We start from the raw sequence: 19,989 nt of genomic DNA, 5'->3' as shown, positions 1-19,989 counted from the left end.
GCTCCAGGAGAGGGGGCAAGATCTGGATTCTTGGGTCTGGTGGGAGAGGGGGCCTGGGGCCAAGACCAGTTTGGCCTTTGGATCTCCCAATTTACTCTCACACCAGGAGAACAGAGTTAGGATTAAAATGAATAAGATTTATCCCTCCTTGGAGTCCCAAGAGCACTTCAGAAATACAGTGAATACTGTACAGTGTTTCTATAGAAATACTCTACACTTGAGTGCAACATCTCCTCCCAAAATTAACTTCTCAGGTTCCCCATCTCCATAACAGGCTCTCAGGGTTGAGGACCCAGGCAGTGGTTCTTTGCATCTGCTCTGTCAGTTGCTCACTAGACACTGTCTGTCCTTCCTCACTGTCCCCTGGTCCAGGCTCCTGACCCAGCTCAGGTATCCTTTTGTTTGTCCTGAACTAGCTCTCCAGCCCCCTCCTTGACTAGCTCACCTCTTGCTCACCCTGGCCCCAGGGGGAAGCTTCTAGCACCCAGGTCTGACAGTGACCCCTCCCCCCACCTGCTCATATCCATATCCGCCTACAGGTAATACTGCAGCTCCTCACTCTGGGCCTCCAGGATCAGACCCTACCTACACCCCCACCCTCAGCTCCATCTTATCCTCAGTTCTAAGCTCCCTGACACAACTGGTCCATAGAAGACCTCTATAAACAGCAAAGGAATCATTACCTCCTGCAAAGAAGCTCTGTCCCACAGGAGGTTCCGTTGCTTGTTTCTGCAGCTCGAGGAGAACCACAAATACATAGACACAAATCTGCAACCATCCCAGGGTCACGCAACTCATGTTCTGCACTTAGATCCGCAAAAGCAACTGGGAAGAGATATGTCGAAGGAGGGAGGGAACCCCTCCCCTCCCCCGCCGAAGAGAGGGAAGGGCTAGCTGGAACAGATGCACTTCCTATCGGCAAGAAGCCTCCTTTTCATCTCTGCAATGTCCACCCCAGAGTTCAGACTCACACCAATGCCTGCATCCTCCAAGGGCGTCTCGCCCCCTTCCCCTCCCCCACCTCATGTGTGAAGCCTTTCTGGAAGGCACCAGAGAGGAGAGCTCTAGAACCTGCGGGTGATGTGTTGGTGATGCGGGGAAAGCAGTCAAGCAGAGCAAGGTGGGATTCCCAGGTCCGTGTCCAGGGCCCCTCCCACCCCATATTCGCCCTTGGGCAGGGCGGACACCTGGAGGTGGCTGGCAGGCAAGAGCACCCCATATCTGAGGGGTTTGGAGAAGTGTCAGAGTCCCTCACCCCGCCCCCCTCGGCTTCGGGAAGCTGGACCCGGACCCCCAAAATTAACAGAGAAGGCGTGGCGGGCCGGCTCCCCCGGCGGCGCCGCGGCACCCCGGCCAGCCTCGCGGAGCGCGCCGGGAGAGGAAGTTCGCGGCCGCGTCGCCACAACAGGCAGTCCGCAAGCTCAGACTACAAGTCCCAGGATTCATCGCACTCCGCAGCACCGGCTGACCGTGGTTGCCCTTGGCAACAGAGCGGGTCTCCGGGAGCTGGGAACCCTGCGCGCTCGCCAGTCGGGGGAGGGTCGCAGAGCGACCTGACCGAGGGAGGGACGCGGGCGGAGCGACCGAGGGGACAGCGGAGCCCGACAGGGCCGACGTTCAGAGGGACGGAGATGCACGGGGCTTTCCAGAGCCAGAGAGGGACGTGGGGGGAGGGGGAGGAGAGGTTCACAGCCAGAGCGGGTGAGAAGGGGTAGAGATGGGGGGCGAGCTGGGGGGAGAAATAGATGAGTTCAGACAGCCCGAGAGATCCCCAGCGACAGAGGGACACGCTGGCAGAGCCAGACAGTGGGTCTGAGGGAGGGCTGGACACAGAGGAGGAGGAAGAGGCGAAGACAAGGAGGCTCGCAGACTGGGGACCCAGAGGGGTGAAGGGGTGGGGCGACAGACACAGATTCTCACAGAGGGAGGGGGCTCCTGGGACCCCCAGTCACTGCCCTATGGAGAGAGGCAGGGAGAGAGCCACAGAGACAGAGGTAGGAAGAGGGAGAGAGTCAGGGACGATGGAGACATCTGGTGAGAAGCCGAGGGACACCAAGACCCAGAGAGGGTCACAGCATGGCCACAGGCACAGGCAGAGACACACAGAGAAATAGAAGCCAGGACCCCTGGGACAGGGACAGAGCGCGGGCAGACACAGTGACCCAGGCCCAGAGAGAGTCAAGACTTGAAGAGCCGCAGAGTGAGACGCCAGGCCTCTCCGTTCACCACTGGGCCCCCAGCCCTGAATACAAAGTTTGTGCAATGAAGCAGTGACACCGGCAGAAGCCCAGAGATCCGAGCGGAGTCTCAGCGGGCTGCCGGGACCTGCACAGGTACCCCAGTGGGAGCAGGCCCCGGCCGGCGGTGGGGGCAGGGCACCGCGCAGAGGATGCCCCCTCCCTCCAGCCAGCCCCCGGAGTGGGTGTGCGCACGTGTGCCGGGGGAGGGGCATTTGTCCCGAGTCTCAGGGAGGGGGGACGCCTTTAAGCCGAAACCCCGCCCCTCGGTCGTCATGGCAACGCCTCCCCCCAGCTGGGGCTCCCACATTTCAGCAGGTGCCTGAGCTGGAGCTCCCGCCGCCGCCGCCCTTGCCTCCGGCTCCTCGGCGCCCTGCCCTCGGCTCTCCGCCTTGCCCGCCCGCTCCCCCTGGCGGAGCCGGCGCGCCCCGGGGTGCGGCTCCCTGCCCTGCACTCCGCGCCTGGAGGTGCCTCGCCCCTCTCCTTCCCTCCTCGCAATCTCCCCGTGGCTCAGGGCTCTCCCGAGTCTCGAGTCTCCGGCTCCTCGTCCTTCCACCTGTTTCCCCCAGAAAGGCAGGATCCTGGTCCCTGCAACGTTCCTGGGGCCATGGCAGGCCTGGGCCCCGGCGGAGGCGATTCAGAGGGGGGACCCCGGCCCCTGTTTTGCAGAAAGGGGGCTCTGAGGCAGAAGGTGGTCCACGAAGTCAAGAGTCACAAGTTCACCGCCCGCTTCTTCAAGCAGCCAACCTTCTGCAGCCACTGCACCGACTTCATCTGGTGAGGGAAGGGGCTGGGGGCCTGAGGGAGGAGGGAACGATGGGTGGAGACATGTCACCCCAGACCCCTGAGTGATGGAGAAGAGGGCTGCAGCCCTGGCTCCTGGTCCTAGGGTAGGAAGGGGCTGGGGACCCAGACTCCTGAGTCTGAGGGAGGAGGGGGCTGGGGACCCAGACTCCTGAGTCAGAGAGGAGGGGGCTGGGGACCCCGACTCCTGAGTCTGAGGGAGGAGGGGCTGGGGGCCCAGATTCCTGGGTCTGAGAGAGGAGGGGCTTGGGGGACCTGGACCCCTGGGTCTGAGGGGGGGAGGGGCTAGGGGCCCCAGACTCCCTAATCTGAGGGAAGAGGGGTTGGGGGCCTGGACTCCTCCTGGGTCCGAGGGAGGCGGGGCTGGGGGACCCCCGACTCATGGGTCTGAGAGAAGGGCTGAGGGCCAGAATTTCTGGGTTCTAGAACAAGAGACAGCTGGGGCTCCACTCCGGGGTCCTGGTCACAGAGGGAACAAGGCGCAGTGAGGCTCGCAGAGGTGGGAGGCCCAGGCACCCTGTGCTGCACTGACCTCTGATCCTTGATCTTGCAGGGGCATTGGAAAACAGGGCCTGCAATGTCAAGGTAAGAGCTGGGCACCAGGACTCCCAGGACCCTCAGGAGGGTGGAGGCTGGGGCCCCACAGCCCAGGAGGCTTGACACACGTGTTCTTTGGTCCCCAGAGAGGCGCGGGGGAGCCCGGGGTGGGGGGTGTGGCAGAGACACAGCCTGCGGTGGGGAGGGAGCTCTGACGGCGGGGCCACCGCGGAGGTGGTACTGAGGGCCCCTCCCTCGGCCGGCTCCAGGTGGGGACAGATATTTGGAGAATCTGTTGCCATGGGAACAGGGAGATTTGGAAAAGGGGAGCTCAAGGGGGGGCTGGAGATGCGAAGTCAGAGCCCCCCCCCCAAGCTGCTGTCACCATGACAACACCAACAGTCCTAGGCAGGGGCAGGCCGGGTGGGGTCACCGATGGGCGGGTGGGGGCCGGGCGGGGCTGGCAGATATGGGGGGCGGGAGAGGGGGGCGAATCCTAGAGCACCAGCTGCCACTGCTGAGAACAGAGTGAGTCAGGGAGAGGGAGGCCGGCAGCGGCCCCCAGACTCACTTCTGCCCAAGTCACTGCTCCCTCCATTCTGTCGGAGGACATTTCTGTTTCCTCTCCTCCTCAGCCTGCCTCTTTCCTTGCTTTCTCGTCTCTGTGGGTTTGTGTCTGTCCATGGGATCCTGCTTCCTCCTTGGGTCCCTGTCCCTCTGTCTTTCATGGTCTGTCTCTGTGTCTCCCTGTGGCTGTGTGGGCACTGGGGTCCCTCTGCTCTGTGATGCTTTGCGTCTCTGTTTCTGGCTTTGGGTCCATCTCCTGAATTTCTATCTCCTGGTTTCCTTCCCCCACTCCATATTGTGGGCTTTCCTTTGATTTTCTTTTGAACTCTCAATTTGGGGGTCCCCCTCTCTGTTTTTCTTTCTGTTGAGATCTCTCTCTTTCTGATTTTCTGTGTATTGGGCTCTCTCTCTCTCTCTCTCTCTGTGTGTGTCTCTATGATTCTCACCTTCAGTCTGCAGCTTTGTGGTTCATCGACGATGCCACGAATTTGTGACCTTCGAGTGTCCAGGCGCTGGGAAGGGCCCCCAGACGGATGTGAGTGCCCGGACACCTGATTCTTCCTCCTTGGGCCGCGCCCCCGCCCTCACCCCCTCGGCGTCCGTCCCAATTTCTCCTGCTATTTTTAAGGCTGGGAGGGGAGGGGGGCTGGAGAGATAGGGAGAGCTAGTCTGGCCCAGATTCCCTGCCCTTGGCCTGGAAAGGGGGAATGAGAGGGGGCTGAGACAGACTGGTGACACAGGTGGGGGACAGAGGGGAGGCAAGGGTGAATGGACTAAAGAAGAGAGAGCATTGGAGGGGTGGGCTGTCATCCAGGGATCAAGAAATTTAAAAAGAGAAGAGTTGAGGGACAGAGAGAGAGACAACTATTGATGCAGGCACTGACATATGACAGAGAGAGAGAATCTCAGAAATGCAGAAAAAGACAGATTTGAGACAGAGAACAAGGGAGGAATGGAACAGAGCAGCCCAGGAGGGAGGAAAAGGCAAGCCTGAGACAGGGACAAGAAACTCAGAGAAACAGAGCTGCAGATACCCAGAAAGACAAGCTGGAATGGAAAATGGTAGATATTGAGAACGACTTTGAAGATGCAGAGAGGGAGACCCAGGGAGACCCTGTCATGCACACGCACACATGCACATGCATTCACATGTCCTCCAGGATCTGCGTGTACAGATACCCCATGCGTGTGTGTGCCTGCGCGCGCGCACGCACACACACACACACACACACACACACACACACATAAACACAGCCTCCCTCCCTACCTCCACCTCCCATCAGCGGGGATATCAGGTCATCTTACAAGAATGGTGGACCCTGTGGCCCGCTCCTAGTCCCTCCTTCACTTTCTGTCTGGCTTCTCTCTGAGCTCAGTCCCCCCTCTGCAATGATGGAAATATCCTGGATCTACGCTGTTCAGTCTGACAGCCACCAGCCACACCTAGCTAGCTAGAGGAGCACCTCAGAGGGGCTGCTCTGACCCAGGAATGGAAATCTAAGTTCCCTTTATTTTTTTTATTTTTATTTATTTTTTTAAAAAAATATTTATTTATTCATGAGAGACACACAGAGAGAGGCAGAGACACAGGCAGAGGGAGAAGCAGACTCCTTCCAGGGAGCCTGATGCGGGGCTTGATCCCAGGATCCCAGGATCATGCCCTCGCCGAAGGCAGATGCTCAACTACCGAGCCACCCAGATGCCCCTAAGTTCCCTTTCATTGGAACTGATTTAAACTTAAATAGCCACATGTGGTTAGTGGCTACTGGTTGGGACAGCATAAATCTTGACATTGCCAGGCTTGTTTTGATAGTTCAATGCAGCCAAGTGGCTTAAGAGTCTAGCCCAGGTCTTGACATACAGTTAGAGACAGTTTTATGATGAGCAGATGGAGAAAGACAGAATGAGAAATTGAGGCAGAGAGAGAGAGAAAGGGGCAAGGAGATCTACAGAAGTCCAGGGGACATCTTGCCAGTTGGTCAGGTGAAGAAAATTGAAGTTTACAAAGAGGACGTGATTTTACAGAACATATGTTGAGCACCACTGTGTTCTAGCACCCATATATATCATTGATCAGCCGCCTCGCTTGCCCACCTCCACCACCAACACTACTTCTGATTTATCCAATGCTGGTTGCATGCATGCATCAGGTATCTTGCATACAGGAGTGAATCTGCACAACACAGAAGGTGGGGTGTTCTTGTCCCCATCTGAGCACGGGCTCCTGAGCCAGAACGCCTGGACTTGAATCCCAGTTCCACCATTTATCGGTTCTGTGACCTTTCAAAAATTAATTTACTTCTCTGCACCTCTTGAGCTTTTCATCTGTAAAATGGGGATGCTGACCATGCCTACCTTACAGGGTTGTTTTGAGAACTAAATGAGTCAAATACTTGGGATGGTACTTGGAATATGGCGAGAAACTATATCAATTATTATCCTTGGAAAGTTGTTGGTATTACTGATGAAGAAACATGGAAAAAATGAGGAGGAGGTCTTCCTCTCCGTCACTCTTTTTTTCCCCCCCTTGCTTAATGCTTTTGATCTTGTTGTAAGTTACATGGATCAAGGGCTAAAGAAGCAATCAGGGCTTGGCCAGCATGACTTCCATTAGACTCCTTTACAGGGAGGCCTCGTGGCCCCATTTTAGAGGAAGGAAGCCTGAGTCTCTGCAAAGGGTGGCGTGGGGGGAAGCCATGGAGCTGGGTAGTGGGCAGAGTCAAAATGTGGATGCTAATTTATCTAATTAGAGCTTCAGCACTGTCTCTTTTTTAAATAGTGATTTCACCTTGAGAATAAAAGCAGCTTCTCTCCATGGAGTGGTAGAGCTTGCACGTCAGGCATCCTGCTGAGGCCTTTTACATAGGATATCACTTAGTGCATCAGGCACCCTTTGAGTTAGGGTCAGCTGAAGATCTTTAGAGCCCCAGAGTATTGAAAGAGATCATCACACCCACCCCCTCCCTCCATATGTCATTCAAAATAGAATCCCCGCTAAACTGCAAAAATAAATAAAAGCCCAAGAATATCCTGAATTTTCACCCTAGTGATAACTCTTGCAATGCCTCCCTAGAAAAAGGCAAATACCAAATTATTTAACATTCAGACATTGTCAGGAGTGGGGAAGGAATGCTTTACGGGTGTCCTAAATTCATGTTTAATTGGACTCTGGATACTTAGCATCACTTCAAGATATTCACTGTTTATTTCCACTGGGCAGAAGAGGATACTGAAGCTCAAAACTGGGCACTACCTTGCCCCAAATCGCACAGCTGGTCAATGGCGCAGCTCCTATTTAAACCCAGGGCTATAGTGGAGACTGCAATAAAATCATGAATAGTTAAAAAAAAAAAATCATGAATAGTAACCACAGCAGCACGAATAACAGTACCAAACACATTTAACATGCCAGGCCCTGCTATGCAGTTTATACTTTCTTTTTAAGTAATCCCTACACTCAATATGGGACTTGAACTCATGTCCCTGAGATCAAGAGTCACATGCTCCATCCACTGAGCCAGCCAGATGCCCCTACACTTGGTCTTTCATGAGCTGAGAGGTCCCTATAACTGAGAGGTCATATTTTCCATCTCACAAGAGGCTCAGAGAAGGTGGATCATCAGTGGAAAGACATTGCTAGAGGCTGACAGTGAACAATTTGGCGTTCATCGTGGCCCTTAAGTCCTTGGAGAACAGCTTTTGGGAGGTGTGGGGAGCATAGGGACTGTGGAAGGTTAGGAGCCTCCACCTCCTTCAGGTTCTGCCCAAATGCCACCTTGTTAGTGAAACCTTCCCTGATCACTCTCTGCAAATTTCAATCCCCACCCCTGGCAGTCCCTTTTCCTGCTGCATTTGTCTCCAAAGCACCTATTGCCTACCATCCATCATACTATTTTATTTATTCACAGTGTTTATTTTCTGTCTCCCTCCACTAGAAAGTGAACTCCATGGGGACCACAGTGGGTCCTGGCACCAAGAACAGTACCTAGCACACAGCAGGCAGTCAGTAAATGCTGTAGGGTGAATGAGTGGGGGGAGCAAAGCAGAGGAGGAGGAAAAGTTCAAAGGATTCCTCTCCCAAGGTCTAGGGCACCCCTCTCTTCTGACTCCCTCTGATGTCTCCTCTCTGCCTCCAGGACCCCCGCAACAAGCATAAGTTCCGTCTACACAGCTACAGCAGCCCCACCTTTTGCGACCACTGTGGCTCCCTGCTCTACGGGCTGGTGCACCAGGGCATGAAATGCTCCTGTGAGTCTGCTACGCTTGCTGCTCCTGCTTGCTGCTCCTGCCAGAGCTTGAAGCTCTGGGGCCCCTTTCAAAGAGCAGTGTCTGGGTTCCGGTAATGCTAGGGGATGGAGTCTGGTGTTGGGGGCGGCTGGACGCGCTACCTCGCGTTTTGTACTCCCCAGGCTGCGAGATGAACGTGCACCGACGCTGTGTGCGCAGTGTGCCTTCTCTGTGCGGGGTGGACCACACCGAGCGCCGTGGGCGCCTGCAGCTGGAAATCCGAGCACCTACTGCAGATGAAATTCATGTCACAGGTGGAACCCCGCTCCCTAGTCTGGCCCCGCCCTTAAACCCAGGGGGAAGGCCAGTGTTGTTCCCCTGCGCTGCCCACGCCCCCTGCGGGTCCGGCCCACACTCCTGACCCCACCTGCAAGGGCTGACATCACCCCGCCACGCCCCTTCCAGCTCGGAGCGGGGTCTCCAGCCTTGACTCTTAGCAACTTCCAGCGCCTCTTTATGACCTTTCTTAATCGAGGTCCTAGAGAGGGAGGGAGGAGAGAAAACTTGGCGGGGGGCGGGGTGGGGGAGAGGCTCGGGATTGCTATTGGTAATATGGCCAGGGTCCTCACTCCGGGGTCCTGGGGGGAGGGGGTTCTGGGTCTGATTTCTGGGTCCCTGGCTGGGGAAAGGGCTTTCCTGCCCTGTCTTCTGGGTACGTGGGTCGTGAGAAAGGCTGAGACCTTGGACTTTTGACTGCTGACTAAGGGAGACTTAGGGGCCTCTTCCTGGATCTAACCCCGTCTCCCCTCCACTTCCCCTTTCAGTTGGCGAGGCCCGTAACCTCATCCCAATGGATCCCAATGGTCTGTCTGATCCCTATGTGAAGCTGAAGCTCATCCCAGACCCTCGGAACTTGACAAAGCAGAAGACCCGGACGGTGAAAGCCACGCTAAACCCTGTGTGGAACGAGACCTTCGTGTTGTGAGCCTCGGGTGCAGGGGATGCAGTGATGGCTGACGGAGAATGATCTGAGGGTCTTGGTGACCCACAAGACCCCGGAGAGCAGATAGTGGGAGGTGTTAGGACAGAGGGAACCCAAAAACTCGCAGAGAAAGGTGGTGGGAGCCGAGAGACACGTATCTGCACATTTAATCTCCATCAAAGCCCACTACTTTAGAGACAGAGATGGAGGGCGCTCAGAAGAGGAGACGCAAACCCAAAGAGACACAGAGACAGAGTGCAGGGGGTGGAGTGTAAGCAGGGGGGTGGTGGGTGGGTAGCAAGAAGAGAAAGAGAAGCTAATTAACAGAAAGACAGAAGGACAGAAACCCAGAAGAAAGCACGCACGGAGACAGGAGAGAGATCTGGAGAGAAGGATGGGACAGGGATGGGAAGGAGCCCAGGATGTGGGTGGAAGGGAGAGAGACCGAGCCCTCTGCATGTACTCACGATCCCCATATTGGGGGAGGCCCTCTTGGAGAGGATCAGAGATGACAGGACACTTCAGAGAGCAGGAACAGACCCCAGCTCCCCCTGAGAGAGGGAATCCTCCAGCACTGAGGAGAGGGGAGGCAGGGAAGGCGGAGCTGGACCTCACTCTGCCCCACCCTTCCTGCAGCAACCTGAAGCCGGGGGACGTGGAGCGCCGGCTCAGCGTGGAGGTGTGGGACTGGGACCGGACTTCCCGCAACGATTTCATGGGTGCCATGTCCTTCGGGGTCTCGGAGCTGCTCAAGGCACCCGTGGATGGCTGGTGAGGGCGGGGCAGGGGTGGAGGCTGTACCTGGGTCTCTCGGTCTCCTCTGGCTGTTTTCTCTGTCTTCCAGGTCATCATCATTCCACCTCCCTCTCTTGTCCCCTATGCCTCTCCTCCCACCCCATTTGCTCCTGTCCCTTTCCCCTGTCTCCCCATTCCTGTCCCTCTTCCCCATCCCGTCTCCCTGTCTCCATTGTCATCTGTTTCCCCGTCTCCCCTGCCCCGCCTCCGTCCTCCCCACCTGTCTTCCCGTCTCCCCCCACCCGGTCCTTCTCTCCTTATCTCACTCTTTCTCTCCCCATCTCTGTCTTTCTTTCTGCGTCTCTCCCGCCCCACCCACCCCCACTGTGATCCCTCTGCCTCTCCTTCATATACTCCCCTCCTCCCTGCCTCCTGCCCTGCTCTGGTCTCCGTCTGTACTTCAGGTACAAGTTACTGAACCAGGAGGAGGGCGAGTATTACAATGTGCCTGTGGCTGATGCTGACAACTGCAGCCTCCTCCAGAAGTTTGAGGTATTCAGGTCCCGCTTCCCCCAGGGGAAGCCCAGCCCTGCTGCCCACAGCTCAGAGAGGCTGGTTGCCCAGTGGTCCCGGGACTACAATTCCCAGAAGACCCTGGGGTTCCTCCCTGTGCTTTTCTAAGGGACTCCTGCCCCAGGGTATGATGAGAATTAGAGTTCCTAACCATTCCTGGGCTTGGGGGTTTGGAGTCCCCACCCTCTGCTGTAGGGCAGCCTCCTACCTCTCTGGGGGCTCTGACTTTGGCTTTCTTCTCCCTCAGGCCTGTAACTACCCCCTGGAACTGTATGAAGTGAGTAGAGCTCAGGCCTGGAATGGAGACCGTCTCATTCCGGTGGTCTGCCTCTCTCTCCCCACATCTCGCTCCTCTGATACTTGTTTTCATTTCCACACACATGGGCTGGGCACAGACCTGTGCACAGGTCTTGTGATTGCTGAGTAAACCAAGCACTTTGGAGGTGAACCTGACCCTTAAGCAAGTCCCCCAGGTAGGGATACTGTCAGAAATTCCAGTATGATGTTCTATGTTAGAGGTAACCCAGGACTCTGAGAAGCCTAGAGGAGGTGCTAAGCCAGCCTGGGGGGGCAGGGGGAAGTGGTCAGGGAGGGATTTCCCTGAGGAGGTGACACCTGAATGGATCCTTGAGTTTTTCTATTTATCACTGTGGCCTTTTCTCCTCCGTTTGTTTTCTCACTCACTCCACACCTATTTTCTGATGTGTCACATAACCCAAACCCTTTCTGGGAGAAGAATCAGTCCATTCCCTAGGGAGCTCCAATTTCAAAGTAGGAGAAAGTTATAGATGGAGACATCTACCAGGAAGGAATGTGTTTGATAATGGAGGTAGTAGCCTCAGGCACTGGGGAGTACCAGAAGCACCTGGCATAGCCTGGGAGAGCCAGACAAAGCTTGGGGGTGGGGGGTGAGTCCCAGAGGAAGTGCAAGATTCTCCAGGCACAGGAGATGGGGATCAGATTGCTAGGCTGAAGGATGGAAAGCCTTCTAGGCAGAGGGAAGAGCAGGCACAAAGGCCCTGTGGTGGGAGAAGGCTGAGAGTATCTGTAGCACAGCAAGGAGGACAGTGGGGCTGAAGGGGGTAGAGGATGGGAAAAAATAAGTTAAGTCAGAGAGGGAAGGGGTGTGACTTGTCATTCACTAGAAGGATTTTAGCTTTTAAACTGGGTAAGATGTGGTAGGGGTGTGTGGGAGCATCAAAGGTGGCCTGAGGTGGTTTAGATCTGAACAAGACCCTGCTTTGTTTAGAGAAGAGATGATGGAGGCAGAGGGGAAAGGGGAAGGAGGCTCTGTGGAGACTCAGGTGGTAGGAACGGGAGGCAGTGGTGGTAAAGGTGTTCAGATTCTGGGTGTGCTCTGAAGGTTGAGCAATAGGAAGGGTGCTCAGCACTTGCGTCCTGAGAGACCTTCATCCATTCAACACCCTCTGTGCTGGGCGATGCTGAAGACACAGAAAAGAGGGAGACACAGTCTCGGCTTTAATGGATTTTTATTTCTGGCTCTGCTTTTTCATCTGCTGTGTAACTTTGGGCAAGTTATTTAATGTCATTGTGCCGATTTCCTCTTCTCTAAAGTGGGAGTGAGACCACCTGGTGGGCTCAGTTAGTGGAGTGTGAGACTTGATGTTGGGGTTGTGAGTTTGAGCCCCACGTTAGATGGAGAGATTACTTAAAAATAAAAAATAAGATGGGGTGATAACAGAGTTATCTAATGTCATATGGTAATCTGTAATCTGAGTCTTAGTTAAATGATCAGCCCTCCAGGCTCTGGAAAATCAGTACAAGTTCTGAAGCCAAGGGGTGGGGGGCAGAGACAACTTTCTTTTTGTCTCTGTCGCTCCCCGACCCTTTCATTCTTGGATGCTGTGTCTCTCAGGGGCATCTCCTTATCCCTGCCTGGAATCTGACTGCCTCTGGCTTTCTCTCCTTTCTCACAGCGGGTGCGGATGGGTCCTTCTTCCTCTCCCATCCCCTCTCCATCCCCTAGTCCCACCGACTCCAAGCGCTGTTTCTTTGGGACAAGCCCCGGACGTCTGCACATCTCTGACTTCAGCTTCCTCATGGTTCTAGGAAAAGGCAGTTTTGGGAAGGTTGGCCTCCCTGGCTTCTCTCGGGAAGGGGAGGATGTCTGGGGGTAGGGGAGATCAGATTTCTGTCCTTAGGGAAGAGGTACATAGGGAGGGACTCTAGGCTACTGAGTCCCCCAAAGATGACTCTATGGGACCCCTGAGTGCTTTAAGACAGTGCTCAGCAAAACCAGGGCACCTGGTCCTCTGAGAGAGAGAGTCAGGAAGAACCTGGGATTTCCTTTCTGTGTCCCTGAAAGGGAGGGGTTTCCAAAATGGGCCTCTGTCCCTAGGTGATGCTGGCTGAGCGCAGGGGCTCAGATGAGCTCTACGCCATCAAGATCCTGAAGAAGGATGTGATTGTCCAGGATGACGATGTGGACTGCACCCTGGTGGAGAAGCGAGTGCTGGCCCTGGGGGGCCGAGGCCCGGGAGGCCGGCCCCACTTTCTCACCCAACTGCACTCCACTTTCCAGACCCCGGTAAGGGGCGGGGGGCGGAGACTGGCTCAGGTCAGACATCTGCTGGGGAATCCGGAGCGGACAGCGAGGCCAAAGAACTGCCTGCACTCTGACTGGGCCTGGCAGAGGGGTGGGTGTCTGTTGGGCGTGGCCAGAGGTGGGGTGTGGGCGCCTGCTGGGCGTGGCCTGAGCCCGGGCTTGAGTGGAGGTGCCCTGAGCGAAGGAGTCCCAAGTAAAGGGCGCGCGCGGGCAGGAGGGTGGCTGCCGAGTGGCCTGCCAAAAGATGGGCTCCACGTAATGAGGTCGTCACCTTCGGATTCTGAGATAAGGTCTGGATAGACTCGGGGCGTGTCCCCGAAGTCCAGGGACAGAACCAGAAGCGAGAACCATCAGAGGTTTGAGAGGGCATGACTACTTAAGAAAGCTCTGGATAAACAGAGCTGGCTTCCTGGATATAAAGGGAAATTATTGTCACTTGCAGGTGGGGCCCGAAACACTTCTGGTTCCTAACAGGTGGCCAGGGTTGTGTTTGTGTGAGGACGTGGGGGGAAGAGGTGGTGGTGCCCCATGGGGTGTCCAGGGAATGGTGGGCTTCAGTCTTCCGTTCCAAGAGGGTGGGAGCCGTTCGGAGCCGCCGCGGGAGGGTGCCTGGCTTAGGGTCCTCGGGACCTCCCCGCTGCTCCGGATTTCTGACTGGGTGGGTCCCGACACTTTCCAGTTAGTCTGCAGTGGGCGGTGATGGATATGTCCTGCCCTCTGCCCAGGGTGTCCCCGCCTCTAAGCCCTGCCCTCCCCTCTCCGCCCCAGGATCGCCTGTATTTTGTGATGGAGTATGTCACCGGAGGCGACTTGATGTACCACATTCAGCAGTTGGGCAAATTTAAGGAGCCTCATGCAGCGTGAGTCTGGGCCAAGAGAGGGGGGGCGGGGGAGGAGGAGCCCAGCATTTGACCTCAGGCTCCTGCCTCCTTCTCCAGGTTCTACGCTGCCGAAATCGCCATCGGGCTCTTCTTCCTGCACAATCAGGGCATCATCTACCGGTGAGGAGTTGTCCGGGCCTTTCAGTGGAGGACGTCAGGCCCCAGAGGGAAAGGGATCAGATTCGGGCTCTAGGGGGCACCTGGCTGGCCCCCACTTGGGACATTGAGCTTACTTAACAACAAAACAAACAAAACCTTGATGGTCCAGCCAGTTGAACTCTACCCTTCCCTCAATCCTATCCTTTCTACCTCCCACCCCCAGGGACTTGAAGCTAGACAACGTGATGCTTGATGCCGAAGGACACATCAAAATCACTGACTTTGGCATGTGTAAGGAAAACGTCTTTCCCGGAACCACAACCCGCACTTTCTGCGGGACCCCAGACTACATAGCCCCTGAGGTAACCCTTCCTCTGCTGCTCTCCGCGAGGTCCAAATTTGCCTGGTGGGTGTGGCTGGTTATCTGACATCCAAAATATGGGGGTCCTAACCCTGGGGTCTTGACGTGAGTTGTGGGCAGTCTAGCAGCAAGCGGGGTGGAGAGGCCAGTGCACCCTGTATTCTGAGTGGGTGAAGCAGGGTCTCTAAGCTGGCAACATGGGCATGGGCAGAGAGGTGGGTGAGTGTCCCCCAGAAGGACTGGCCCAGCCCATGAGGGTTCTCAGAGAACAGGACCTGTTACAGGACTATTCTGGAAGGTGGAGGCTACATCTGGTATCCTCTCAGCATGTGGGGCCAGTCCCTCCAGAGTACTGAGTGTGTGCAACGCTGTCTCCTGAATATTTCAAGTGGGGGGAGTATGCTCTGACTGTTAAGGAGTTGGAGCTAATGATCTGACTGTATGTAAGTAGATAGAGGGTCCTGACTTCTTTTAATTGAAGGAGGTCCTGGCGTTGGTGGTGCCATTATTAATCATTCAGGGTGATACAATGCTAGTGCCCAGGTAATCAATGTCGATGATTTCAAAACATGGCTGGGTATCAGAATCATCTGCGGAGATTTTGAAAAACACACACATATTGCTGACTTTGACGCTGACCTAATGAGGCTAGAATTCTTAGGGTTAGGAACAGCCCCCTAGATGAATCTTAAATACATCCAGATTTAAGACTCTCTGGTCTCTGAAATGTAGCACTTATGCATCTTATGCACTCTCTTCTTATTGTAAGGAGAGTGTCCAGTTACCTAATTGTTCTAGCTGGGCGGAACTTTTGACTTGGTCCTTAGATAGTCTTTATTTTGGGGACCAAAGGAATGTTCTAAGTAGGTAAATTTTGTTTCTGAATTTTCCAAAAAATGGAGCTCTGACCTGAGAGTTCTGAATGGGAAGAGTTTGTGTTGAAAACACTTAAAGTGGGTACAGTTCCCAGGCATGAGGCCAGAAGGGATCTTAGGCCTCTTAAAGCACAAACCATGATTCCTACCTTCCATCCTTCCTCCTCAGATCATCGCCTACCAGCCCTATGGGAAGTCTGTTGATTGGTGGTCCTTTGGGGTTCTGCTGTATGAGATGCTGGCGGGACAGGTAAGGGAAGCTGGGGACAGGCTGGATTGGCTAAAGGCAACATGGCATGGGGTGCCACCCATTACATGGCCTTTATCTCAAAGGAGCAGATTAGGAAGGGATATCTGGCCTCTCAGGAGGGGTGCTAAGCAGTTGGGAATGTCCTGCTGGATAATGCTGTCCTTGGTCCTGAACCATTATTTTCCCACAGGCCAGAGGTTCTTAAACTTTTTTGGTGCCAAGGACCTCACCTCAGAACAATATGCTTAAATGCATGAAATAAAATAATAGGATGACAAGGGAAATCAATCACACTGTAATGATTATCAAACCTTTAAAATTTTAATTTAACTTAGTTAAGCCAACTAAATAAATTTAACTTAAAAGTATACAGTTTTGTAAATATTAAACACTGGGATGTGGACCTATATGTGATTTCCTATTAATGAATTAAATAGTAATATCTCACAGGGATGGGAAGTAAACAGGAAGGGCTACCAGCAATCTTCAAGTTGAGATGACTAATATTTTGAGATAGCTGTAAATCCAATGTGCTAGGAAAATATCTGTGATTTCTGTTGGTGATGAAGTCACAAGTACTACTATTGTGGTTTTTGCATACATTCATAATTGAATGGGAATGGTAAATTTCAATTAGAGATTTTACAAAATAAAGATGTACTTTCCCCCCTCAATTGTATAAACGGACCTCCTAGACCCCACATTAAGAATCCTTGCCTTGGGGGGTGGGGGGAGCACCTAGGTGGCTCAGTAAGATAAACATTGGATTCTTGATTTCAGCTCAGGTCATGATCTCAGGGTTGTGAGATCAAGCCCTATGTTGGGCTCCATGCTGGGTATGGAGCCTGCTTGGGATTCTCTCTCTCTCCCCCTCTATTCCTTACTCTCCTCTCCCCTACTCCTGCACTCATGCACTCTTTTTCACTCTCTCACTCGTTCTCTCTTAAAAAAAAAAAAAAAAGAAAAGAAAAGAAAAAAAAAAGAAAAAAAAAAAAGAATCCTTGCCCTGGTATTGCTTTTCCTAATCCCAGAAGACTGGAAGCCACTCATCCAACCAAGAGAATGCTTTTACAGTTTTTCCTGTATTTTTTTGTCTCTCTTCTATTTAAATGACATATTGTCTAATTAACACCCTGCTGATTTGCATAGCAGAGCAAGACAGAACAGCAAAGAGGTGCAGAGAGCTGGTGCATCTGAGTTAGGAAACCAGAGAGTCTGAGAGAGAGAGAGAGAGATAAAGCTTTGATGGCTTGTTTAAATTTTTCCCTAGGATGTCAGGGGGGGGGGTGTTCATGTTCATGGTTGGTGATGAGGGTGTGGAAGGTGGGGAGAGGCAGTTTGTCAAGCTCTGACTCTATCCCTCTATTTCCTCAGCCCCCTTTTGATGGGGAGGATGAGGAAGAGCTCTTTCAGGCCATCATGGAACAAACAGTCACTTACCCCAAGTCGCTTTCCCGGGAAGCTGTGGCGATCTGCAAGGGGGTGAGAGCCCCCTGACCCCTAGGTTCTCCACACAAACTCCTGTGCCCACCCTCAACCATCCAGATACCATGCAGTATCTCTGTGCACATGAGGACCAGGCTCCCACCCCTCACATTACTTCACTTCCATCTGCTGGGAAAGTTTGTAGGATACAGAGAAGTCATCAGAACACTAAATGACTGCCCTGTTGCTACCTCTGGTCTAAGGATGACCTCTCATTCCTCTCTGCGGCACCCACTTCCCAGCTCCCTGCAGGGAGTACTAAAAGGCCAGGGTGGGTTTCCAGAACCGGGTGGGTCAGGTGAACCTAATTCCTGCCACTTTTCTTCCTGTGGGATCTTGGGCAAGCCACCTAAACTCTGGGAGCCTCCCTCCCCTACTGGGGTGATGGAGTTAATGCAGGAGTAAGAGCCTAGCCTGGGGCAGCTTCTCAGGCTTTAGCACACTTCTGCTTCTGGCTCCTGTCTCTATTCTCTCTGACTGTTCCTCTCTGGGTTCTGTCTCCCACCTCTGCCTCCATCTCCATTTGATGGGGCTTCCTGTGTCTCTACCTTTTCTCTGGGGATCTCTGTCCACCTGTCGCTGGGTGTGTGTTCTCCTCCTACCCCCAACTCCCATACACCCATACTCTGGGTCTCTGTCCTCTTTTTGGAACTCCTCTCCTCTCTCTCTGAGTTTCCGCCTTCTCTACCCTTCTCTCTGGGGGCTTGCCTCTGGGGTCTCCATCCTCCTCTCTTTCTGCATCTCTGCTTCCCCCCCAACATCTGCCTATTTCCCACTTTCCCTGGGTCTCTATCTCCCCCTGTCTTGGGATCTCTATGCCCCTTTGCTCTGGGTCTCCAATCACTGTCTCTCCCTTGGGCTCCCTTCATCCCTCTCTTTTCTCTCTCCTCTCCTCCTTCTCCTCTGTCCCTTTTGGGGATTCTTCCCATGTCCGCTTCCTCCTTCTGGGGTTCTTGCCCCCCATACACGGATGCCCTGATCCTTCTCTCTTTCTCTCTCTGTCCCTGGGTCTCTGGGTTTGGAGCTCACCTATCTCATTCTCACTGTTTCTCCCCCATTCTTCTTTCTGCCCGCCTCCCCACCCCTGTTCCCCCTTTGCTGTTCTTCTCTCTCTGGGTCTCTGCCGTGTCTCTGTTCCTGTCTTTCTCTCCTGCTCCTTCTGTGTGCCTCCCTGTCGGGGACTCTGTCTGTCTGTCTGTCTCTGTGTTTTCCACAGTTCCTAACCAAGCACCCAGCGAAGCGCCTGGGCTCGGGGCCAGACGGGGAGCCTGCCATCCGTGCTCACGGCTTTTTCCGCTGGATGGACTGGGAGCGCTTGGAGCGACTGGAGATCGCGCCTCCGTTCAGACCCCGCCCGGTCAGCCACCTTGCGGAGACAGCCTTGGTCCCCAGGGGTGGGGGTGCCCAGGAGCTCCAGTTCCCGTTTGTGCGGGGGAGGGGGGGCTTCCTCTGCCAGGAAGATTGCGCAGAGATTCCAAAGGAAACAAGTGATGGATGGAGGGGCCACAGAGGGACACCCAGGGAGGGAGGAGAACTTCATCCTTCTCTCCCCATGTCTCCCAGTGTGGACGCAGCGGCGAGAACTTCGACAAATTCTTCACGCGGGCTGCGCCAGCGCTGACCCCGCCAGACCGCCTAGTTTTGGCCAGCATCGACCAGGCGGATTTCCAAGGCTTCACCTACGTGAACCCGGATTTCGTGCACCCGGACGCCCGCAGCCCCATCAGCCCACCGGCTGTGCCCGTCATGTAATCTCTCCTGTCGCCACGAGGTGTCCCCAGCACTCCCTTCCCGCGCCGGCCTTAGCACCCACCCCCACCCCCCCTTTCCAATTTAGATCTTGCTCCCCAACATTCTAGCCTCTGCCCTGTGGATGCTAGATGCCCCTCCCAAGCGTTCCTGGCATTCTAAACTCCATGCAGTCTCTAGGGCCTTACCGTGTTCTAGACTCTGCTGTGCTGAGCCCTGGATTCTCACCCACCTCGGTATTCTGGACTCTGCTCTACCAGGTTCCAGAACCAGTACCACTATCTCAATTCCATGGGGTTCTAGACTCCATTTTGGTAGAATCTGTGCGTCTTGTTTTTCTTTTCTTTTCTTTTCTTTTCTTTTCTTTTCTTTTCTTTCTTTCTTTTTTCTTTCTTTCTGGGAAATAGTCTCATGGGGTGGGCTGTTCCAGACTTGGATTCCAGAACAAACCCCTACCTCTGACTTACCCCCCCTCCACCTCCACTCCATTCTGGACTAAATGGGAGGCTGTGCCCCCATGCTCCAGCACTCCTTTTCTACACTCTAGGAATTCCTGGGATGTATGAAGGATTCTTACCCCAGCTGTTCTCAATCAGCTTTTGTTCTAGACCCCCCACCCTAAACCCATCACTGCTCGCCTGCCAGGTGCATGGCTCCAGTCCTGCTCGGAACCCCCTCCCCACCAGCCCGTGCCTGCCACTCTCTGGGACTCTCCTCCTCCCCCCCCCCCCCCCCTGCGCCCACTCTTCTCTTTGGCTCTCCCACCCGGCCACAGCTGCTGGAGAATAAATTTGGGATGCTGATGCTGAAGTGTTTGGATGTTTTCTTCTAAGCTTGCAGAATGAAGGGGGTGTGGAGGTGGGACACTGTACACGGAAACACACACACAGGCTGGGGAGGGGGCAGAGAGAGGGAAAGCACCGAGATGCATAAAGTGGGGAGAAGGTACCCACAGAGCAAGAGGGAAGGAGCAGAGACGAGACGTGGGGGGAGGCATAAGTGCCCCAGAGAGGACCAGAGGGCACCTGCACGAGGAGGTAGGCATGAACGCACAGACCACG

At 54.5% G+C, this 19,989-nt stretch overlaps 1 protein-coding gene across 2 annotated transcripts; it reads left to right on the top strand.

Moving 5' to 3' along the window:
- Nucleotides 1–1,076: 1,076 nt before the first annotated feature.
- On the top strand, nucleotides 1,077–19,684 carry PRKCG (protein kinase C gamma). 2 transcript variants are annotated; one of them, XM_072768205.1, is made up of 19 exons: nucleotides 1,077–1,120; nucleotides 2,907–3,014; nucleotides 3,595–3,626; nucleotides 4,598–4,680; nucleotides 8,282–8,393; nucleotides 8,555–8,686; nucleotides 9,197–9,353; nucleotides 9,991–10,125; nucleotides 10,554–10,641; nucleotides 10,910–10,939; nucleotides 12,600–12,752; nucleotides 13,022–13,210; nucleotides 13,997–14,088; nucleotides 14,167–14,229; nucleotides 14,432–14,570; nucleotides 15,614–15,694; nucleotides 17,069–17,176; nucleotides 18,396–18,536; nucleotides 18,743–19,684. In XM_072768205.1, exons 1-19 carry the CDS (start codon nucleotides 1,092–1,094, stop codon nucleotides 18,929–18,931), a joined length of 2,061 nt encoding a protein of 686 aa, XP_072624306.1. In that variant the 5' UTR covers nucleotides 1,077–1,091; the 3' UTR covers nucleotides 18,932–19,684. The 2 variants fall into 2 exon arrangements, with proteins under 2 accessions (XP_072624306.1, XP_072624315.1); XM_072768214.1 differs by lacking the exon at nucleotides 1,077–1,120 and having other exon boundaries at nucleotides 2,558–3,014.
- The last annotated feature ends 305 nt before the right edge of the window (nucleotides 19,685–19,989 follow it).

The sequence above is a fragment of the Canis lupus genome, chromosome 1 (genome assembly GCF_048164855.1).
Source record: "Canis lupus baileyi chromosome 1, mCanLup2.hap1, whole genome shotgun sequence".
NCBI lineage: Eukaryota > Metazoa > Chordata > Mammalia > Carnivora > Canidae > Canis > Canis lupus.
This window is presented reverse-complemented; position numbering and strand designations above follow the sequence as displayed.